At 45.6% G+C, this 23,038-nt stretch overlaps 1 protein-coding gene across 3 annotated transcripts in view; it reads left to right on the top strand.

Moving 5' to 3' along the window:
• ABCC12 (ATP binding cassette subfamily C member 12) overlaps positions 1-22,808 on the top strand; it is a 77,735-nt gene extending 54,927 nt beyond the window's left edge. The window contains exons 18-29 of one of the 3 annotated variants that reach the window (XM_088027109.1): positions 154-257; positions 2,182-2,379; positions 3,148-3,374; positions 7,164-7,301; positions 11,053-11,239; positions 15,635-15,724; positions 17,824-18,013; positions 18,491-18,650; positions 19,680-19,758; positions 20,784-20,897; positions 22,447-22,611; positions 22,716-22,808. In XM_088027109.1, the coding sequence (XP_087883235.1) occupies positions 154-257; positions 2,182-2,379; positions 3,148-3,374; positions 7,164-7,301; positions 11,053-11,239; positions 15,635-15,724; positions 17,824-18,013; positions 18,491-18,650; positions 19,680-19,758; positions 20,784-20,897; positions 22,447-22,611; positions 22,716-22,808 (1,745 nt within the window). The remainder of the gene's footprint in view (positions 1-153; positions 258-2,181; positions 2,380-3,147; positions 3,375-7,163; positions 7,302-11,052; positions 11,240-15,634; positions 15,725-17,823; positions 18,014-18,490; positions 18,651-19,679; positions 19,759-20,783; positions 20,898-22,446; positions 22,612-22,715) is intronic. The other 2 variants (XM_088027110.1, XM_088027111.1) reach the window with 2 other exon arrangements.
• The last annotated feature ends 230 nt before the right edge of the window (positions 22,809-23,038 follow it).

The following is a 23,038-nucleotide window of genomic DNA, read 5'->3' as shown; positions in this document are numbered from 1 at the left end:
AGGGTCACAACACCCAGACTTGTGACAGCAGCCTGAAAGGCAGTTCCCAGGGGTGGGGGCCCTCTTCCTGTAGGCTTTGAATTTTCTATCAGGGTTGGGCCCACTGCAGCCCCCTCCTCTGTCACCCTCTGGACCCCTCCCCTCCTCTTGCAGGGTACCTCCTCTCTCTGTTCGTGGTGTCCCTCTTCCTCCTGATGATCGGCAGCTCTGCCTTCAGCAATTGGTGGCTGGGTCTCTGGCTAGACAAGGGCTCACAGGTGAGTTTCCCTTTGGCATTGGAAAATGATGAGTCAGTTGCTGACAGAGAGCATGAATGCACCCAACACCACACAATTTACCTCCCACTGCCCCTTTCCATGAAGTTGAGATCAGTTGCCTGCACAGTTCAATTCCTGAAATTCCCTTTGATTTTGCAAGACAAGCAGGGCATCTGGATTTTTATGTGCCACCTTCAGATTTTAAAGGATTGACTAAAAAGATTGTGATTGTGCCAGGCAAATGTAGCATGTCTGTGGAGTCATGCCTGTGTAGGATAGAGTCAGTCTTGCAGCCTCCATTGTGAGGCACCTCTGAGGATGTCCTTGGAGGGGCTGGGGAAACCTAGCATGGATTTTAATCTTTCTGCCTCTGAACAGAAACTGACATCTTATTGTTGACACTGTCAGGTGTCAGAGGGTTTCATCTCTCTCTGCCCTCCAAAGTCCCTCTACAGGAACTGGACATGCAAAAGCCAGACTCAGTTCCTGGTTGTGCTGCAGAGCTACCATGTATCTTTCTGAGACACCAGGTATCTGCCCCCCAAGGGTCTCCTCTAGACCAGGGACCCTCCTAGAAAGGACTGATAATTCTGCTCTTGCTGGAGCTTGATAAAAACTCTCCCAGCTTTTGGTCAATGGTTTCTAAGCTTTCCTGGAGCCCCTGGGATTGGTGTGGGCCCATCCTGCAAGATGACATTTTGGTATAGTTCTGTTGCTATGACAACCAAAGTGGGAAGGCACTGGGGAGATGTGGGCAGGGGAACGGTCACCATAGCTCTCCTGGAGGTTGGCACAGCTTCGAGGGCTTTCCCAAGGGGAGAAACCAGTGGGCACTCTTCACTGTGTAGGAAGAGCGCCATTTCTAGAATATTCTCCCAGATCCTCCCTGGCTCATTAAGAGCTCTTTCCCTGGAGAGCCCAAAGTTTCTGGTCAGGATGGAAACTCCTAGGTATGGTGCTTCCCCAGTGGGCTAGTGCCATTGGCTAATTGAGCATGCAGCAGTAATGGCAGACCCGGGCATTTGCCCTGCCCCCAGACACTGTGGGCACAACTTGATGCACAATGAGGCCTCCTCTGTTCAAGCTGGGCCTTTCATCAATTAGCTCCCCAGGGATGCTTTTGCTTTTATGGATGTTCATCCATCAGCCGTCACCTCTGGTTTACATTTCTGCTATTGCTGTAATCAGCAAAATGGCATTTAAAAGAAAGATGCTTGTTTGCTCCCCAAAGGCAGTCTTGACTTTCAGCACATGGCTCAGAGAAAAATGAAGATGCCAATTTCTCAGGAGGAGAAGATGGCCTCTCCCCAGAAATGCTAGCAGAAATATGTGTTCTCCTCCCAGCAGGATGGAGCCGCATGTGGTCTTCTTGAATCTTCCCAGAGCCCTGTGTTTGACCAGGCTCCCTCTGCCCTACCAGGGACTTCAGGGTAGTGGACCAGTGCCTCCCAAGGTGCTTCTTGAAAAAAGGAAAGGGAGGGGACTGTGGGGTTGGCTTGATATCCTGTTCTGTATGGGCTGCCTGAGGGCTCTTCAGCCAGCCTCACCACGGAATCCAGATTTCCTGTGCTTCTGTAATCTTCCTGGCCCAAAATCACCTCTCATCTCCTGATGCATAGTTCGCTTCTGGGACAGAAGCTATCTGGCTGCCCTGTGCCTGCCTAGTTTGTCTGCTTTGCTTGCCCACTGACTGTGCCGAGCCTCGAGCCTTGTAAGTCAGGTGCCCTGGGGGCAGGGAGTCCAGCAGGAGGACCCAGGCAAAGCTCAGAGGTCCTCAAAGGAAAGTGACCTGATTTTACTACCTGGTTCATTCTTTGCAATCATGTACCTCCTTTGTTTCTTCTCTCCGGAAAGATCCTCTGGCTAATTCCCACTTTCCTGACAATTTACCAATTCTTGGTGCTTCTCTTGTTTTTCTCCAAAGATGACCTGTGGGCCCCAGGGCAACAAGAGTGCGTGTGAGATTGGCGCAGTGCTGGCAGACACAGGGCAGCACGTGTACCAGTGGGTGTACGCAGGGAGCATGGTGTCTGTGCTGACCTTTAGTGTCATCAAAGGTTTCACCTTCACCAAGACCACACTGATGGCGTCCTCTTCTTTACATGACTGCATGTTTGACAAGGTACTGCTCCCAGGGGCTGCACACAGTTCCAGTCGTTGAGTCAATAGCATTTACTGAGCACCTATGACACATCAGGCACTGTGCTGGGTTTTGGGCACAGACACATGCTCAAGGCGCTTACAGTATCTACTGTTGACTGTGAAGGCAAACTCCAGGGACTGTGGGGATGTGTCATGGGCCCTTAGGCTAGACTGGGGGTGGAGGTGAAGGTAGTCAGGAAGGTTTCCCTGAGGACACTGCACTGCACAGGAACAGACATGCACCGGCCAGCAGGCCATCTCTAGCTCCAAAGAGCCCTGCGTCCACAGATGGCCTCCAGAAGTGCTTCTGGCCCCCTCCTCATTCCACTGCTGCAGTAGGCAGAATTGATCTATTTTACTGATTTATTGTATTGCCAGGGCCCTGGCCAGAGCCCACGGTGTGGCTCACACTAGTCAGAGAGACACAGGAGAACTTAGCTTTTATATTGCTTCTGGGCACAAAATACCCTCCTCCTCCCAAGGCACCCCAGGCTGCATCCCAGGTTTGGAGGGTGGCCTGACCTGCGGGGTCTCTCACTGGGGCTCCACACACAGGCTGAATTTTTCCCCCACTCTCATTCATGGGGGGCATAAGGATGGGGAGCATCCTCACTTTCCCAAGATGGCCTGGGACACGGTGTTAGGCCCTGGAAAAATGCTCAAGCTGCTCGAAGTATCCCAGCCCCAGCAGAGTGGTCGGTGTTTCCTAAACACACACCTCATTGCGGACTCCCTGATTTATCCACAGATCCTAAAGAGCCCAATGAGCTTCTTTGACACAACTCCCACTGGCAGGCTAATGAACCGTTTTTCCAAGGATATGGACGAGCTGGATGTGAGGCTGCCATTTCACGCAGAGAACTTTCTGCAGCAATTTTTTATGGTGCTGTTTATTCTTGTGATATTGGCTGCTGTGTTTCCTGCTGTCCTTTTAGTCCTGGCCAGCCTTGCTGTTGGCTTCTTCATTCTTTTACGGTAGGTCGATGCACTATTTAAAAAGAAGCACATGAAACCTTTATGTATTGGGTTAACTCTGCCCAATGACGAGGTAGTATCAAGTGATGCAGAATCCTTGCTGTCTTCTCTGAATGTGGGAGCGTATTGATTTTTAGTCTTGATGAAATGCCAGGTGCTACGCTCAGCGCTTTGTATACATCTGGCATTTTAGCCTCAAGTAACCCTGAGAGGTGGGCGTGATTGGGAAGGTTAAGTCAGTGGTCCTAGGCCAGGAAACTAGTAACCATGGTTGCCGTCTGTCTGCTGTTGTGTCCTCAGTCACGGAGCTCTCTCTGCCATCCTGTTGCTGGAGAAGAGAGAGAAGACCAGTCCTTAGTCACTCTGAGCTTTGGGAACTAGCGCCCACCCTAACCGCTGATATGGTTAGAGAAAGGTTTCAGGCAGCTAGGCACTGGGGCGTCCTGCTGAGGCTGTGCCCCATTGCCACTTCCTCACCCACCTTGGAGGGAAGCAGGAGGGTGGATTGACCCCAGCCCTCGAGGAACCCAGTTCTTCCCTGTTGCTGGGGTGAGCTGGAGCCCTCAGCGGGCAGCATGGTAGGTAAGGCCAGATGGTTGGAAATCAGAGAAATTTGCACCAGACCCCCAGCCCTACTGCAAAACTAGCTGGATGACCTTGGGGCAAGCCTGTTTCCTCATCCCTAAAGGTAATCGTTAAAACATACACCTGGCACATGAACCAGGGGGTTATTGAGAGGATCAAATGAGACTATAGGACTCTAAGTGGTTTATAAATTAAAAATGGAATACAGTTGACCCTTGAACAACACGAGTTTGAACTGCTCATGTCCACTTATATGTGGACTCTTTCTTTGATAAATACAGTACCATACTATGAATGGCTTTTCTCTTCCTTTTGATTTTTTTAATGACTTTCTTTTCTCTAGCTTACTTTATTGTAAGAATATAGTATATAATACATATAACATAAAATACGTGTTAGTCGACTGTTTATGTTATTGGTAAGGCTTCCAGTCAACAGTAAGCTATTAGTAGTTAAGTTTTTGGGGAGTCAAAAGTTATATGCAGATTTCCAACCGCATGGGGGATTGGCACCCCTACCCTTGCACTGTTCAAGAATCAGCTGTACAATGTTATAGAAACTTTGAGTTTTCATAAACTCAACAATATGTTTATTATGTTCCTAGATGTGCCAAATTTTGGGCTGGACACTGAGGGTCTCAAAGAGGGTCCCCCAAATTATAGAGGATTCAGCCCCAAATCCTGGACCTGCCTCCACCTGTAAGCAAGTTTGTTTGTTTTCATTCAGGGACACCACACTCAGAGCTGAGTTTTAGAAATATCACTTTGGCCCCAGCATGGAGGATGGATGGAGCTACAGAAAGATCAAGACCAGGGCTATGGGATGAGAGACTCTTGAAATGTAGAGTCTGAATGAGAGATGAGACAGGTGGAAGCAGTAGGGGACAGAAAAGAGGGGTCGATTTGGGAGCCATTTCTGAGATGGTCTTTGGGGTTGGGGGATGGGAGAGGCCAAGGATGGGTCCAAGATGGGGAGTGACGTGAAGAGAGATATAGGTGATATGGGAAGAGAAGCGGTTTGGGTAATCAAGTCTGTGGGCTTACATTTGGATGTTTGTAGTTTGTGGGTCAAGTCCACAGATGGTGCCAGCAGACAGTGGGAAGGGAGGGTATAGGGATGCACTGGGGCAGGAGAGTGGACTCTGTATCCTTGGCTTCTGTGTAGGAGCTGGTGTGACTGTGGGAACTAGCACCAGTGCCCTGGGCTCTCTCTTTGGTCTCCCACTATCTCCCTGGTGACTCCAAGAAAGGTCACATGGACTCACTGTCCAGCCTCAAGGGTTTATTGTGATGACCCAATAAAATACTTTCTTCAGATCCTTTGCAAAGATAAAGATGTCTTGGATACCACTTCTTAAAATGGACTCCTTGGCCTGGTGCTTGTTTTTGTAATCCCTGTGTTTGACCAACCATTGTTCCTGTCTGTTCTCCAGTTTATACTGTTGATTTACTTAGTAAAAGTTTTTCTCTGCTCTGCACCCCTCCTTCTTGCTACAAAGACAGGCCAGACCATGCCTGGCTATGACTGAATCACCTAAATATTTCCAGCTAACTCACTTGAGCTCTGAGCTAATGAGGTTTTCCTTCCTCTCCCCCAGGTAGTTTTAGCTGAGAGTCTGGAGGGCAGATTTGATTTGCTGTCATGGGCCAACCTGCCAATGTGCATGCCTGAGGGCAGTAGTCTGGTGCTCAGCAGGATTCTGGAGCTTCAACACCCAGGGGAGTTGCATGGGTGGAGGGGTTTGGTTCTAAAGTCAGCTCCTGAGGCTATGATTCAAATTACCTTTGAAAATGCCTTTAGAAGACCACACATTGGCAGTTGAGGACCAGATTTTCCTCTAGAATTGGAAAAGATCATTTTTTCTTTGGTTGGGTCCCAAAAAGTGGTTGGCTTGTATTAGGAGCTACACTGTATGAATATTTCTGGTCTTCAAAGACTGGAATCACATCTCCTGCAGTGTGACACACTCATGCCACAAGAAGCACTCAAAACTGAGACCACAGCAAGGAATGGCTCACATTTCTGAGACTTCCTCCCTTCCTCCCTTCCTCCCTTCTTCCCTCCTCCCTCCCTCCCTCCCTCCCTCCCTCCCTCCCTCCCTCCCTTCCTTCCTTCCTTCCTTCCTTCCTTCCTTCCTATGTAATTTCAGGTTTAAATTCCAGTTAGTTAACATATAATGTAATAATAGTTTCGGAAGTAGAATTTAGTGATTCATCACTTCCATACAACACCCAGTGCTCATCACAAGTACCCTCTTTAATGCCCATCACCCATTCAACTCATTCCCCCACCTGTGTCCATCAACCCACAGTTTGTTCTCTATAGTTAAGTCTGTTTTATGGTTTGCCTCTCTCTCTTTTATTTTCCCCCATGTTCATCTGTTTTGTTTATTAAATTCCACAAAGAAGTGGAATCACACGGTATTTGTTTTTCTCTGACTGACTTCACTCAACATAATACAATCTAGCTCCATCCATGTCATTGCAAATGGCAAGATTTCATTCTTTTTTGATGGCTGAGTAATATTCCTGTGTGTGTGTGTGTGTGTGTGTGTGTGTGTACCACATCTTCTTTATCCATTCATCAGTCGATGGACATTTGGGCTCTTTCCATAATTTGGCTACTGTTGATAATGCTGCTATAAATACATCGTGGTGCAAGCATCCATTTGAATCAGTATTTTTGTATCTTTTGGGTAAATACCTAGTAGTGCAATTGCTGGGTAGTTCTATTTTGAACTTTTTGAGGAACCTCCATACTGTTTTCCAGAATGGCTGCACCAGTTTGCATTCCCATGAACAGTGTAAGAGAGTTCCCCTTTCTCTGCATCCTTGCCAACATCTATTGTTTCCTGTGTTGTTAATTTTAGCCATTCTGACAGGTGTGAGGTGATACCTCATTGTAGTTTTGATTTGTATTTCCCTGATGATGAGTGATGTTGAGCATCTTTTCATGTGTCTGTTAGCCATCCCAATGTCTTCTTTGGAAAAATGTTTATTCATGTCGGAGACACATTTCTGAGACTCCATCTGTCCCACAACTGGGATGGCCTGTCCTAGAGGAGAGTGGTGGGCCAATCCCTTCTCCCTAGTTATATGGCATCCATCTGACTTAAACTTTGTCTTGAGTGCATAGTCGGACCTGTGTGTGCTAAGAGCGAGCCCTCTGAGACCCCACTTTGTGGCCCTCTTGATTTACCCACAGCATTTTCCATAGAGGAGTCCAGGAACTCAAGAAGGTGGAGAACATCAGCCGGTCTCCTTGGTTCTCCCACATCACTTCATCCATGCAGGGCCTGGGCATCATCCATGCCTATGACAAGAAGGAGGACTGCATTAGCAAGTGAGTCCAGTGCAGGGCCCCTGTTCCAGGGCTCCCCACTTACCCCTGACCTTGAATGGGAGGTAACAGGAATAGATGGGTTCTCTGACTCTGAGAAGGGAAGTCTGGGATGCTGGGGACTCAGTTGGTGAATTGCTGGCAGAATCAAGAAGGAGCAGTCTAAGGCACTAGGCCTTTCTCCCTAGTATCTGGGGCCCCAAAAGTGGTGAGCTCATTCAATGACAACCTCAGTATGTGAATTTACATGTTTTATTTTTTGCACTAGAAGCAAAATTTGTCCAATTCAGGAAAGTAGGAGAAAGCGGGAAAAAGAAGGAAAAAAATCACTCATAGGTCCCCAATCCAAATTCCATTAGTATGTTCATATATTTCCTTACAGTCTTTCATTTTTTCTATTTCTTAAGTATTCATAATCATGTTTGTCTCATTTTATTTTTAAATGGCATTTTTTAAATGTTATAACATATTTCTCATAAAAATAAATTTTAAAGGCCATATTATATTTTACTTGATGGATACAGCACTTTCCTTCTTTTTAAAATGTGGGGACTAGATGAGTAAATTTCTCTGGAGTCTCCCAGCTCCAAACTTCTAAAATACAGTATAAATTGTATCAACCATGTAGGTTCGCTGTGATAGCAAAGACCTCCAAATTTTAGGGGCTTAACACAGTATGTGTTTATTCTTCCTAGAGTCACATTTTAATGAGAGTCCACAGGGCAGGGGAAAGGGGTGTTGTTCTACCTGGGGCTTTTCCAACCTGAGGGCCTTGGGGGTTTTCTCCAGGATCCTCTGTGTCTAACTGAAAGATAAGGTGAGGAATGGATGCAGAACCTCATGGGAAATTTTTTAACTCCAATGAAGATACTCATCAGTTCTGCACACTCATTGACCAGACTTCATTCACATGGGCTCACCAAACTGCAAGGGAGCCTGGGAAATGGAGTCCAGCTGTGCCCATAGGAGGAAAAGAAAATGAAGTTTGGTGAATCCATAGCGGTATCTGCCATATTGGGTGTTCCATTTTGTTTTGTTTGTTTGTTTGTTTCCCTATATTTTCCCACCTTAAAAACCTAAAGATTGGGGTACCTGGGTGGCTCAGTTGGTTAAGCATCTGACTTCAGCTCAGGTCATGATCTCATTGTCCTTGGATTGAGCCTCACATTGTGCTCTCTATTTAGTGGGGAGCCTGCTTCTCTCTCTCCCTCTGCCTGCTGCTCTGCCTGCTTGTGTGCTCTCTCTCTCTCTGTCAAATAAATAAATAAAATCTTAAAAAAAAAACCCAAAAAACCTAACACACACTCCAAGTTTGGGACTAATTCTCTCTCTGTCTCTTCCCATACTTTGCTACCTAGGATTTCAGTGTAGACTCGGCATGCCAGCTTGCCTTTAGTTCAATCAGTGGCTGTGCTATTCCTAGTTTAACCTGCATGTCATCTGTCAAGAGTCCTGCATCACACATAGACCTTCCCATGTCCTGGTCATGAGGAAAGGCTCCTGTCCATGGAGTCATTCATTGAATTACTCATGACAAACAAAACAGATACAAGCTTTGTCTTCCTGCAGATTCTCATCCAAGGTTTTCAGGGAAATTCTATGGGACAGCTGAGTCCTACATGATTGATGGGGTCCCTGGTCCCCTTCTTTTAATACTTTCTTTCCTGCCGTGGACTTTCCAGAGGGCTTGGGCTTCTGACATGTATTGCTTTTGTCACCAGACAAAAACGCCACAGGACTGAACAGAGTCTTGAGGTCAAATTCCAGTGTTTCTTTTGTTCCTTTGCAGTCTAACCAACCACACAGATAGGACTACACATGACTTCTAAGTCACTTAAACCGTCAGCTGCATTTGTAGGCTTTATAAGCTAAAGGATAGAAACACCACGGTGTTTGGAAGAATATTTTAACTAAGCTCTGGGGAAAATAAGTTAGGGTGGAAATAGAAGGGGGAGGATGTTTCAGGCCCCAGCACGGCTGGTCAGAGGTGCTTCCAGACAGTCTTTTGAGGAGTTCTGGAACAGGATGGAGCAGCAATGCCTGGGGATGATGGTGATTGTACCAGGGGAAGAATCTTAACTCTTTAGGGGTTTAAACATTGAAAGGTTTTCGTTTTATCGCAATAACTTCTACCAGTTGTTCTGATGAAGCCCCTTTCCTAATAGATCAGGGGAACCCCAGTGGCAATTGAACCTGATGTCTCTTGTGGTTAATGGTTCAGCTCAGTTAAAATTTACATCTTGAATGTACAGTTGACCCTCGAACCATGCAGGTTTGGGAGCATCAACCCCCCACACAGTTGAAAATTTGCATCTAACTTTTGACTCCCCCCCCAACTTAACTACTAATAACCTACTATTGATTGGAAGCCTTCCTGATGACATAAACAGTCAATTAACAACATATTTTATATGTTGTATGTATTATATACTGTATTCTTACAATAAAGTAAGCTAAAGAAAGTGTTATTAAGAAAATCATAAGGAAGAGAAAATACATTTACAGTACCACATTGTATTTATTGAAAAAAATCCATGCATAGGTAGATCCATGCAGTTCAAACCTGCACTGTTCAAGGATCCACTGTATTCCCTCCCTAACATACCCAGAGGCTTGGAGTAGTAACACGGTGCTTTGTGTATGAGCTGTGTAGGATGGGGGCCAGGTGTGCTGCTGGGAAACCCCTGATCTATTCTTTTAAACATCCTCTCCCTTTTCTCTAAGCCTGATTCCCTGAAGCTGGTGCATGGGAATGGAGTGGGGGAGGACACATCCTCAGGCCATTCTTTCCTTCCTGCTGCTCATTTCTGCTAGTCCAGCAAATTGTGCCGATGTGGTGTGGCAAGGTGGAGGCCCCAACAGGACCAAATCCCTAGCAGCTCTGCTGGGCATTGCTGATGGGCAAGACCTGCCTGGGTCTTCCAGAGAGCTCTTCCTGGGCAGCCTCACACTGCATTCCTTTGATGTGGGGCCTCTTTGCCTCATGCCGAGGAATACTGCATTAAGACTGCAGCACGAAAAGTCACTTCTCTGCACCCCCAACTGTAGCAACAGCAGGAATGGGCAGGATTTGTCTTCCACACATCTGGGGAATGAGCAACTCCAGGGGCAGGTTTTGCCCTCAACCTTGGTGTTGTCATCGCTCTGTCCCTCTACCCTGTGCCCTTCTCCTCTTTGGCTCAGTGAATACACAGCAAGGGTACAAGATGTCGGCTTTTTCTTCTGAAGGAGACCCCCAGCTTTATAAGCAATTGCCATGAATCTTCTTTCTCTGATTTGAGGAGGGAAGCAAGCATCCTCCTTTTTCTTATTTTACCATCATAAGCATTGATTCTCCCTAAAAGCAACCTCCTCCACAAACCAGCCCTCCCCCCTTTTATGGATCAAGGGGGCCAACTATCAATTCCACAAGGCCTTTGTAGGGAGTGGCTGACTCCAAAATAGGGATCTTCTGATTGTAGAGCATGAGATACTGAGCACCTTTTGTTCTCAGCTGTGAGTTCTAGTTGCCAGTTCTGGGAAAGAGAAAGAACCCACTCAGCACAATACTGTCACATGGGATATGTGCAAATCAAAGATACCTATGGCAGCAGATTTTAGAGTATGGATATTTTCCTATCTTTGTAAGGGATTCCTATGTAAAGTGCATTAGCCCTTGATTAAAAATTCCCCTTGCCTTAATTTTCCAGTGGCCCCAACCCTAAGTTTTGGAAGCACACCTGATCTCCTGTTTTCTCTGATCTTTTAATTTTAGGTTTAAGATGCTAAATGATGAAAACTCTAGCCACCTCCTATACTTTAACTGTGCTCTCAGGTGGTTTGCTCTAAGAATGGACGTCCTCATGAACATCGTTACCTTCATTGTGACCTTGTTGGTGACCCTGAGCTTCTCCTCAATTAGTGCTTCATCCAAAGGCTTGTCTTTGTCTTACATCATCCAGGTAACACCTCATGTAAGGTTAGGCTTGGCCTGGAGGCTCTGGCATAGGGCATGTCAGGGAGGATGGATGTAATAGAAGATCCAACTCAAATGGGTTCAAAGAATAAAGAATTTACTGGCTTACATCATTAAAAGGCCTGGCGGTTATGTGGGCTTCAGGAACAGTTGGATCATAGCCCCTGGCTTTGTCCTTATTCTGTGATGACTTCCTTCATGGTTGTACAATGGTGACTGATAGTCTCTGAGGGCTGTAACAAGAAGGAAGGAGAAACAGAGCTTTTCCTACCCTAGCCACTGAGCAAAAGCCCTGAGCTTTACTCTTACTGGATTAATTTGGGCATCCCAGAATTAGTTAGTGCCTGGATAGAGTTGGGATGATTGGCTTAGGCCAATAGAATTGGAATGATTGGCTTAGGAGTCACACTCCATCTGACCCCCAGGTCACACAGCTGTCCCACAATAGAGAACAGGAAAAGAATGCTGGAGAGGCAACCGTGATGTCCATGACAAATAATACTGACTTCTCATTTTGGTTGCCTTGGTGTTTTTTCTTTTGAAAAGTAACAGTAATAAGGAAACAATAGTAATAGAGAATAATAATAATAATCAGGAAACACATGCCATTTTGGGTACTGTTGTAAGCCTTGTATGTAAATTAATTCATTTATTCCCATAACAACCCTATGAGACAGGTACTGCCATAGTCCTCATTTTATAGATGAGAAGACTGAGGTTCAGAAAGACTTGTACAACATGACACACCTGTCATGTGTGAGAGCTATGCTTTGAACCCACATCATTTGGGTCTGATACCCATCTGAAGATTGGGTATCAGATTGGTAGAAAATAAGGTCTGAGGCGTTGGCAGATGGGTTGGGAGAAAGATGAGGGGAGGGGAATAGATCGGTCTATAGACAGACTACCAATTAAATCAGTCTCTCTGTGGCCCCTTCTCATACCCGGAGCCTGTCTGAGTTCTGCTAGATAGAAGGCTCTGTAAGCCCCTGCAGGACATTCTGCCTCCATTCTGTCAAGAGGCTTTTCTTCCCTTTTCCTTCTTCCAGAAATCTGTGACTCTTTCATTCAAAGATATCTCTTCCCAACCCCCTTGCCCTTAAAGGTCTATTCCTTTTTGAAAATCTCTCTGATATCATTTTAATGGCATTTTGGGAAGGGGAAGGAACAAAAATAATTCTCGGGTCTTTATCCTAAGTGGGAAAAAATGAATTTTTCTTGGGTAGCCAATTTCCCTCATTGATGGATGTTTTTATTTGTTGTTGCCTAGTAAGATAGAAAGCAGATGATATTGAATAGATTCCCATACTTGGTCCAAGAGAAACAGCTTTCCTCAACTGAGGTTGTGTTTTTGGGGATATCATCAGCTTTCCATAAGATTATTTTCAAACATTGCTGTGAGGTTAGAGAATTTGAACACACTGAGATCTAGGGGAACACTTCTCTAGCTGGTTTTGTGGCTTTGTTGAGCATTAGCCCTCTTTGGAGAACACAGAATCCAAATGACAGAGCTTTCCTTGAGAACAGATGAGATTCCCTAGATGTGTGAAGTCCCACAGAGCAGAAAGTGAATGTAAAGTGGCATCACATAACATCATGGAGGAGAATGAGCACTTACTGGGCCAGCACTGTGCTGACAGGGGAGTTCTAAACTTGTGGAGGGCTGCCCAGAGCCTTGAGGGGCTGATACCCTTGAATTTAACAAAACATGTATAAGCCCTTCTCAAGGGCAGGGTTCATTCATTCACTGACTAGATAGCCACTGAGCACCTACCATGAGCCAGGAACTCTAGTAGGTGCTGTGGATTCAGCAGTGAACAGGCTGGATAGGTCCCAGCCCTCATGGAGCTTGTACTCCATAGGATAAAAAGAGATATAACGATCGCTTCTCGGCCTTTTGGCTAAGATCAAGTGTAAAAAGAGATATAACGTGGAATGGAATAAATAAGTCCCCAAGTAAATCAATGAGAAGACTTTGGAAATTGTTTAAGTGTTATGGAGATAATAAAGCAGGGAATGTGACTGTCACTGGGGAAGCAACATTAGATCCTATAGTCAGAGGAGACCTCTGCCAGGAGGTGACTTCCAAACTGATACATGAATGACAAAGAACCAGAGAAGATGGAAGGCAGAATGCTTCAGGCTGAGGGGCCAGGGCAAGGTTTGGGGTAGGCAGGAGCTCGGTGCATTTGAGGAACTCAGAAGGTCATGTAGTTTGAGCAGATTGGTAGAAAATAAGGTCTGAGGCGTTGGCAGAGATAGACTCTGCAGGACTTTGTCACCCATGGCAGAGGAGTTGTTTATATTCTAAGAAAGAGTTCTCAACTGCAGCACTATGGACATTTGGGCTGGATGATCCTCTTTTTGAGAGGCTGTCCTATGTGTTGTAGGATGTTAGCCTCCTTAATCTCTAACCAGGAAATCCTAGTAGAACCTCCCTCCTCCAAGGCTGTGACAACCAAAAGTATCCCTAGACATTGCTAAATGTCTCCTGAAGGGCATAATTACCCAGGTCAAGAGCCATTGCTCTAAGAGAAATGGAAAGCCAGTGGCACGTGTTAAGCCGGGAAGCAGCAAGGGAACCCTGAAAAGGGTCTGGACCTATACCACTCCTCCCCTCATTCACCTGCTTGGGCCACACTGCCTCCTTCCTGTTAAGGCCACTTGATGCTACTCAGGAGCTACCCAAACCCTGAGTTTACCTCGTGGACTTCTTAACTGTAAATGCCTCCAATCACACAGTTCCTTACTTCCCTAACTGAGGCAACCCCACACCCAAACCTGGCCCTCTTTCATGTCATCCTGTTTTATTGGCATTCTCACCATTTCTTGAAATTACCCCTGTCTTATCCTGCCAGCCTACTAGAACATTAGCCTCATGAGGGCAGGGTTCATCATATTCAGCCCTGGAAAACCAGTCCCCCCCAGCAGTGCCTGGCCCACAGTCACTGCTCACCTAGAGAAAGAAGACCTGGTCCTGCCTCGAGCCCACTAGCCCACCTTGCAACTGAGACAGGTGTTGTTGGTGCACCAACCTTCCAGGGCAGGTCAGTTGGAATCCTGCTGCTACAGGAAGGTGATCAGTCCAAGCCCAGAGCAGCCTACAGGTGTGGGGAGTTCCCCCAGCTGGAAGTGGCCCAGCAATGATTGAAGGGGGTCAGTGGAGATGTAGCCCAGCTTCCTCAGGACAACTCAAGTGTGTTCCACGCAGTGTCCCAGAGCTTCCAGTGGGATCAAGTTTCATTTGCCCACACCTGAACCTCTTGTGACTTACCGTCTCTTCTGTGCCCCACTTCTCCCAGCTCCTTCTGGTACTTTTAGGGTCCACCTCCTGGATTAGTTTCCTAGGGCGGCTGTAACCAATTACCATAAGTTAGTGGCTTAAAACCAGAGAAATTTATTTTCTCGCAGTTTTGTAGGTCAGAAGTCCCAAAGGTATAGACAGGACCTTGAGCCCTCTGAATGCTCTAGAGGACAGTCCATTCCTTGTCCCTCCCAGCTTCTGGTGGCTCTTGGCATTCCTGGGCATTCCTTGGCTTGTAGCTGCATCATTTCAATCTTTGCCTATGCCTTCGCATCTTCTTCTCTTTTGTGTCTTCTCTTCCTCTGTCTCTTGGAAGGACACTTGTCATTGGATTTAGGTCCATCTAATCCAGGATGATCTCAAGATCCTTAATTACAATTGCAAAGATCATTTTTTCAAATGAAGTAACATTCACAAGTCTCAGGGATTTGGATGCAAACATACCTTTTAGGGGGACCACCATTCAATCTGCCCTAATATACTTCTTATACTCAAATTTCAGGGTTGGCTTCTGGAGGATCCTGGCCTGAGGTGGGTAACCTTAGCAAGCCACATTCCCCACTCTGAGCCTAGATTTTCTCATGTCTGAAGCAAACAGACGGGCTTAATGGTTTTCTTCTACTCTGATGATCTGTGGTGATTGGATTTCAGTTGCTGTTTGGTTGTGGATAGGTTAAAGCGGGGAGGGCATAGAGGTACAGGACCCCACCAGATGGCAGCAAGAGGGGGAGATACCCAGCAGTTCTGTGGCTCTGGGAGATTCCAGCTCAACAGCATCTTCCTGTCACTCAGACTAAGAGTGATCAAGTGATACTGTGGTAGGATGGTACTTGCCATCTGGAGTGCCAGGGAAAATGTCATTACCCATTTGTTTCTAAATGCACAGGAAATGTTTAAAGGCAAAACACCCCAGCATCTTCACTTCTAAGCACTTGGCTGGGAATGCAGGCCTACTCTCTGTGTGGCCCTGAGTGAGACTGGGGAGAGGTACTTCAACAAGGGCTGCCCCTGAAAGTGGGACAGTGGAATCCAAGGGCGGAAAGGGTTCTAACCCAGCTGCTTGCTTCTCTACAATAGCTCAGCGGACTGCTCCAAGTATGTGTGCGCACAGGGACAGAGACCCAGGCCAAATTCACCTCTGTGGAGTTGCTCAGAGAGTATATTTTGGTAAGAAATTAGTGCATGCCAGAGGAGGGGCTAGTTAGCTCTGGCAAAATTTATATAGGCATTTGATTTTTTAGACATGTGAAAGCCATTTTTTTAAAAAACTAAAATGGGACCACAACCCTCTTCTTAAAACCCATATTTACTCTAAAGTTCTTGAGGTTGAAGAATGTACACTTTTTAAAATATTTTTTTAGGGGGCAGTCTCTGCACACAAGAAGAGAAATCGGTGGCTAACTTTAGTTCCTAAAGATTAATATGTGATTGGCTGAAATTGTAAATTGCAAAAAAAAATGGTTGAACTCTTTTCTAAAAGCTTTTTTTTCAAGATTTATTTATTTGAGAGAGAGAGCAGAGGGATGGGGCAGGAGAGGAAGAAGGGAAGAAGGAGAGAGAGAATCTCATGCAGACTCCCCACTGAGCAAGGGGCCCTATGCAGGTCTTGATCTCATGACCTTGAGACCATGACCCTGAGATCATGACCTTAGCCGAAACCAAGAGTTGGACGCTCAACTGACTCTACCACCCAGGTGCCCGTTCTCTAAATGCTTTTATGTTCAACTTAGAAATCCTTCAATTCTTTGAAAGGAAGTCTAGACAAGTCAAGCAATCACTTTTAAGGGACTCTGAATAGCATTTGGCCCTATTTACAAACTTAATTAATCTCTTTAAAATATTTTAAACTATATTTTAAAATTTAGCGCACTTTATTCCTTTCTTAAGTATCTTGATTATCTGATTTAACAAGCAAACCTTCCAGAGGTTATATAAATCTAATAAATTACACTTATAATACAGTAAGCTTTAAATATGTATAACCATTCCAATGCTGTAGATGAACAGTAAGCTTTTAACTTAAAATCATGTTTAAATAAATTATTCAATTATACATTTTAAATTAGAATCACAGGCCCTTATGTTACTAATATTATTATACTTAAAACACCAAATATGCAGAATCCTTAAACTGATAATTCTACCGTTACAATTTTGCTTCTCTTAAATATATATATATATTTATAAATATATAAATTTAAATATATATATATTTTATTGGGCATGGAGCTCAATGTGAGGCTTGAACTCATGACCCTGAGCTGAAATCAAGAGTCAGACGCTTAACAGACTGAGCCACCCAGGTGCCTCAAGCTTCTCTTAAATATTTTTGTTATGAATTCTAGGTCTCCTGGGGGTTAAAAATATTCACTAAGAATACAGTTATTTTCTCAGTTAATTGTGGTTGCTTATCACAGATTCAGGCTGGTCAACCACCTACAAGGGCACATGAGGGTCTTCTTATCGCTAACAAAGACTCATCACTACAGGGGAAGGGTTGATCTTATAACATAGCCAAGTTGCTCTGCTCCTTACTTAGACTTTGCATTTTTTGGATTTTTGGGCAACTAAAATGTCTTTCCCATGTCACTTTAAAGACCTCTGAACCTGACATTCTGCCTTCTTGTCATCTTCTTACTTCTAACACCATGATGACTCTCACAGATATTGAAATTATATCTCATTGAATTCTGCAAGTCTCAAGATTTGTTCTGGATTTGTCATATAGCTTCAAGGTCACACTGCTGACACTTGCCCAGGCCCACAAGGCCCAATAGGAGCTGTCCCTTATAGTTATCCATCTCTCTATTCACTAAGCTCCAGCCACATGATTTTTCTTTCTATTCCTCAAAGTGACCAAGCTTGCCCTGGCCTCAGGGCCTTTGCACTAGCTGTCCACTCTGCCTAGAAGGCTCTGGACTCAAATCTTCTTATAGCAGGCATTTTTGCAGCATTCCAGGTCTCAGCTTGTATGCCACATCCTCATAGATGCCTTCTTCAACCCTTAAGTTACTTTTATTCCGCCTCCCATTTCCACCACACACATTCTATATTGTTACAATACTCTGTTTTATTGTCTTCACTTCTGATTTCACTTCTTGTTTATCACCTGAGTTCCCCACTGGAATGTAAGTTCTTGACTGAATTTATTGGTTTAGCTCACCACCAAGAACACCAGGACCTAGAATTGTGGGAATGAAAGAATGAATTAAATGGATGGAAAAGGGAATGGTTATTAACCTGTCATTGGTCATTCTGCTTTTCAGACCTGTGTTCCTGAGTGCACTCACCCCCTCAAAGTGGAAACCTGTCCGCATGACTGGCCCAGCCATGGGAAAATAACATTCAGAGACTATCAGATGAGATACAGAAACAACACTCCCCTTGTTCTTGACGGGCTGAACTTGGTCATTCAAAGTGGGCAGACAGTTGGGATTGTTGGAAGAACAGGTTCTGGTGAGCTCTGACTATGCTTTTTTCAGGTTGTTTTCTTTGCATTTCCACTGGGTGTGCTGGTTAAGCCACACCAGAGGGTGGTGTGTGTGTGTGTGTGTGTGTGTGTGTGTGTGTGTGTGTGGTAGATTGGCTGTTTTTTTTCCCCTCAAATCTCTTTACTGTAAATTAGGATTTCAGGTTGAACGGGTGTGTGGAGTTGGAAACAAACACACATCGGTTTTTGAATTAATTAAATGAGAATCATTCTGGTGAAACGAGGCCCAGAGGATGAGTCCTCTGTTAACAGCCCCTGCAGGGATGGGCAGGTTAGAGACGTTAGGGCAGTGGATTGCCTGCACAGAGTGAGGCCTTTCTGTCTGCATGGTCATCTGCATGGAGACATTTCACTGCATTAGAAATTCCCTTGATGAGATACTTGGATATGATGGAAGTGCAAACTGATATTTGATTTGCTGTTCTTGCTTTTATTGCTCCCAGGAAAGTCATCATTTGGAATGGCCTTGTTTCGTCTGGTGGAGCCAGCCGGCGGTACAATCTTCATTGATGAGGTGGATATCTGCACGATTGGTTTGGAAGACCTCAGAACCAAGCTGACTGTGATCCCTCAGGATCCTGTCCTGTTTGTAGGTACAGTAAGGTAGCTGTTTTTTGATCGTTGTGCATTCCTATTTTTTGGATGGTAAAATCAGACCAGCCAGGAGCTTTGTGAAGTGCCCACAGTGGGGATGAGAGAAGCAGCATCCTGAGGTGCTCACGAGCACTACTAGTACCTGCTCTTCAGTGAAGCCTTGGGAGGAGCCAAGGACTAGGGCCCTGAACATTACCTATATCTTATGAGCTATATCACCAATAAGTGAGATGCTTACACGTAGGGTAAGCAGATATCCCAGTTGGTCCTGGAGAGCCCTGGTTTATGCCTATGTCTCAGCATCCTATCATGTTTAACAATGGCCACTCTCAGAAGAGCCCAGTTTGCGAAATAAAATAAGTGGTTACCCTGTGTATGTAGCCATCCATAGGGAAGTGCATCAATTTATTCCCATGAGGAGTGAACAGAAGTTGTTCAAGTATAAGAATGGTAGGGTTGTAACTTCTAGGACTCAAGATCTGATGTTAAGGGACAAGGAGAAAACCAGTTTCTCATTTAGTCCAGCACAATGGCTGCCCCTCTGATGAGAGGAATATTACTCCCATTGAGCACCAGATCAAGTAGTAGGCTGTATACTAGACTCACACCCTGCAAGTGGGATACCCACCTGTGCACGGGCCTGGGAGCTGCAGCTATACCTCTTGCTTCTGAAGGTGGAGTGAATGTAATGGCAGAGTGAATCCCCACCCCTTCACCTCCACCAAGAATTTGCAGAGGGCCAAATGCATTCTGCCATAAACGGCCATTGTGAGGACAAATGTGTCTTCCTGAGTGCCTTGCTCAGTGCTATCTCTCCTGCCTTGGTGGTCTCTGCCCCATCACAGAGCTGTGGGTTCTTGCTCTCTTGGCCTGAGGTTGGTTATTTTACAGACCATTGTCCTGGGCTAAGCACTACTTTTGGAGGCAAAGGAGTCATCACACACCACCTCTTACTCTCTCCCACAGGCTGCAGAAAACATGCTCCCCCCATCCTATCTTCCTCAGAAATCCAGCTCCCTGCTCTTTCCTTTATTGCAGGTATAACTTGGATCCCTTTGAGAACCACTCGGATGAGATGATCTGGCGGGTTCTGGAGAGGACATTCATGAGAGACACAGTAGGTCTCTGGGGCTGTCCAGGATGAACCTGTTTCTCAGCACCAGGGCCCCAGATACCTGGCCCAGGTTTGAACTGGACAAGCACTGGGCCAGCATTTGGCCAGGCTTATTTGTTGGCATCATATATGTCAGTAGAATGTGGTCCTTATTTACTCTCTATTGTTAAAAGCAACAATAGATAATATGTATTAGGCCTCTGCAATGGTCCAGTCAAGAGTTCTGCATGCATTATCTCATTTGGTCCTGTCCTGACTATAACCCTCTGAGGTTGGGACTCCTACCCCGATTTTTAGAGGTACAGTAATGAAGACTCAGGGAAGAAATATGTATAAGCTAGTAAGTGGCAGAATGGAGACTTGAACCCAAGTGCATCTGACTCTAGAGCAGATGGGGCATCCTTCTGCTCTGCCAATAGCCTCATTTGCTTCTGGGAACAGAGAAGCCCCAGGAAGGTGAGGGAGCATGGCATGCTCCAGGAATGGCAAATATGGCCAGTTTCTGTGAGATGGGGTCCTGTCCTATAAGAGCTGCAGCTGGGGTCAACAGGTGAGTGTGGCCACCTCTGCAGCATAGAGGGGATTGTTTCCACCAAGACTTGGTACCAAGGTGAGCATGCCCCAATGCCACCATGACTGTATGAATCAGACACTTCCTTACCTTTCTTTGATGACTAGAAAACTCTCCCATCCCATGTCTATTTTGTCTAGGGAACTAGGGACCCTGGAAGCCATTTACACTTCATTTGTGTTTCTCTGGAGCCATATGTGCACCATTTGTCCTCTTTTGGCAAGGTGTCTACGGGGCTCTATGAATCATACTGTGATTTTACATTATTAATGTCCGCCTACTCCCTGGTCTTTCCCTGGTGCCTGTTTGCGATGAAGTGATTGTTGTTTTGTATTTTCTTTTCCTCAGTAAAATAAAGCCAGCTGATGAATGCATGAGAAGGGGGCAATCAATATAGATGATGCAGGACAATTTTATAGATCATCAGCATAAATGTGACATTTTCTGTGTTTTATAGATAATGAAACTCCCGGAAAAATTACATGCAGAAGTCACAGAAAATGGAGAAAACTTCTCAGTGGGGGAACGTCAGTTGCTTTGTATGGCCCGAGCACTTCTCCGTAATTCAAAAGTAAGGAAACAGCACGGAAAATGGATTGGTCAAATTTTGGATATTTCCCGCAGCGCCACTCAATCCAGGAGGTAGAGCCACGCATTTGTCTTTCAGCAAAGAGAGAACAATTGAGCCATTTAAAAACCAATCAATTTCTTTTAAGACAAAGTTGTAAGGGATAAAAATTGAAAAATAACAGCCATTTACAGCAATAGCACCTGCCTCCCCTGGGCCTCCCCATGGGAAGCCTTGCTTCGGTATTCTCTCTGTCCTCCTAAGTGGTTTGAGTATATGAAATCTGCCTCTTGACTTTTTTTTTTGCCTTGTCCCTGAACAATCCTGAGGCCTGATAAACAACACCCAGGATGTTAAAGAACACCTTCAGAATGCTAAGAAATGAGAATCGTAAAAATTATACTCATTTTTCTTGGTGACTTAGTCATCCTTGGCTACTGATTTCAAGGAATGGGTTGCAGTTGCTTTTGAAATCCCATTCTCTGAACCCTGATCAAAGTGTAACCCATCGTGTATGTTGTGTAGATGTCCTAATGGCAGGGAGGGAGCCAGCCCCAGCATGCATTCCATCTCGACTGAGGCACTATATGCTGCTAAGTGGTTTGTGTGCTGTGTTGTCTTTGTGTTTCGTGCCCCGAAGAAGGTATAACCCTCTTTTACAGATGAGGACATGGAGTCTTGGGGAATTTAAGTAATTTAACCATGGTCAAGCGGAGCTAGAGCTGAGCTCGAGCCCTCTGACTTGCAAACCAGCACTGTGGTCAGCAGAACAGTGCCCTCCCCCTCCAAAGATGTCCACATCCTGATAGCCAGAACCAGTGAATGCACCACCTTACCTGAGAGAAAGGGGCCTTGCAGATGTGACTAAGCCAAGGATTTTGAGGTGGGAGATTTTCCTGCATTACCTGGGTGGGCTTAGTATAGTCGTGCAGATCTGTCTAAGAGGGAGGCAGGAGAGTCAGAAAGAGAAGAGGCGATGTGACCGATGGAAGTATGCATTAGAGCAATGCCAGAAAGGTAGCACGAGCCAAGGAACACAGGCAGGCCGGAGCAGCTGGTACAGGCAAGGGAACAGTTTCTCCCTAGAGCCTGCAAAAGGAATGCAGCCCTGGCAAAACCTTGACTTTAGGACTTCTGACTTCCAGCTCTACAAAACACTAACTTTGTGTTGTTTTTAATCCTCTGAGTTTGTGCTCATTTGTTATAGCTGCGATCGGAAACAAATACAAGTTATTATAGCTCATGCTGATTCATGTTAGCACGATAGATGAAGCCTCCTACCAGTTTGTAAGATAGAATAAACCACTTAAAAAGAGAAGTAAATCATATATCACCTTATTCTTTCAGTCAGTCCCTCTGAAGGAGATGGAGGAGGTGTGAACTGACTTTTACTTTGCTGTTACTTTTCTAACCTTTTGAGATGGACACTTAGCTCATGACTTTTCAGCCTTTCTTCTTCTTCTTCTTTTAATAAGTAGAGCTAAGACCGTGAGTTTCCCTCAGCTGTAGTTTTGGCTTAGTGTGACTTTTACAATGTGCCTTCCTTCAACAGATCATTCTCCTTGATGAAGCCACCGCCTCCATGGACTCCAAGACCGACACCCTTGTTCAGAGCACCATCAAAGATGCCTTCAAAGGCTGCACAGTATTGACCATTGCCCACCGCCTCAACACGGTTCTCAACTGCGACCTCGTTCTGGTCATGGAAAATGGGAAGGTACAGGAAGTTGTTGGCGTAACCTCCCCAGAAGCTTCAGTGGTTTGGACTCTAGGTGAGTGGATCTTTTCTGCCAATTTCAGCTCTTTTTCTCTGACTTGCAGGTGGTCGAGTTTGACAAGCCTGAAGTCCTTGCTGAGAAGCCAGATTCTGCGTTTGCAATGTTACTAGCCGCAGAAAACAAAGTTCGACTGTAGAGGTCCCTGATGGGGCCACATCAGCTGATTTTAGAGGAGGAGGAGGACGCGTCAGATGAGTTGGAGGAGCCTGCAGGAGAAGGGCCTGCCATTTCCACAGGCAGCCCTGGCCCATTGTCCCTTCCATCTCTGACACATGAGCTGGGGCGGAGGTTGCTGTCCTGCCTTACCCAGCCCATGCCTCCCGACCTCACCTGGCAGGCTTGGGGTTGGTTCTGGGTGGTGAACTG

This window comes from Eumetopias jubatus, unplaced genomic scaffold (assembly GCF_037043125.1).
Source record: "Eumetopias jubatus isolate StellerSeaLion01/CBP00866 unplaced genomic scaffold, mEumJub1_p1.0 scaffold_10, whole genome shotgun sequence".
Taxonomy (NCBI): Eukaryota; Metazoa; Chordata; class Mammalia; order Carnivora; family Otariidae; genus Eumetopias; species Eumetopias jubatus.
Note: the sequence above shows the minus strand (reverse complement) of the source record. Positions and strands in the feature narration are given on the sequence as shown.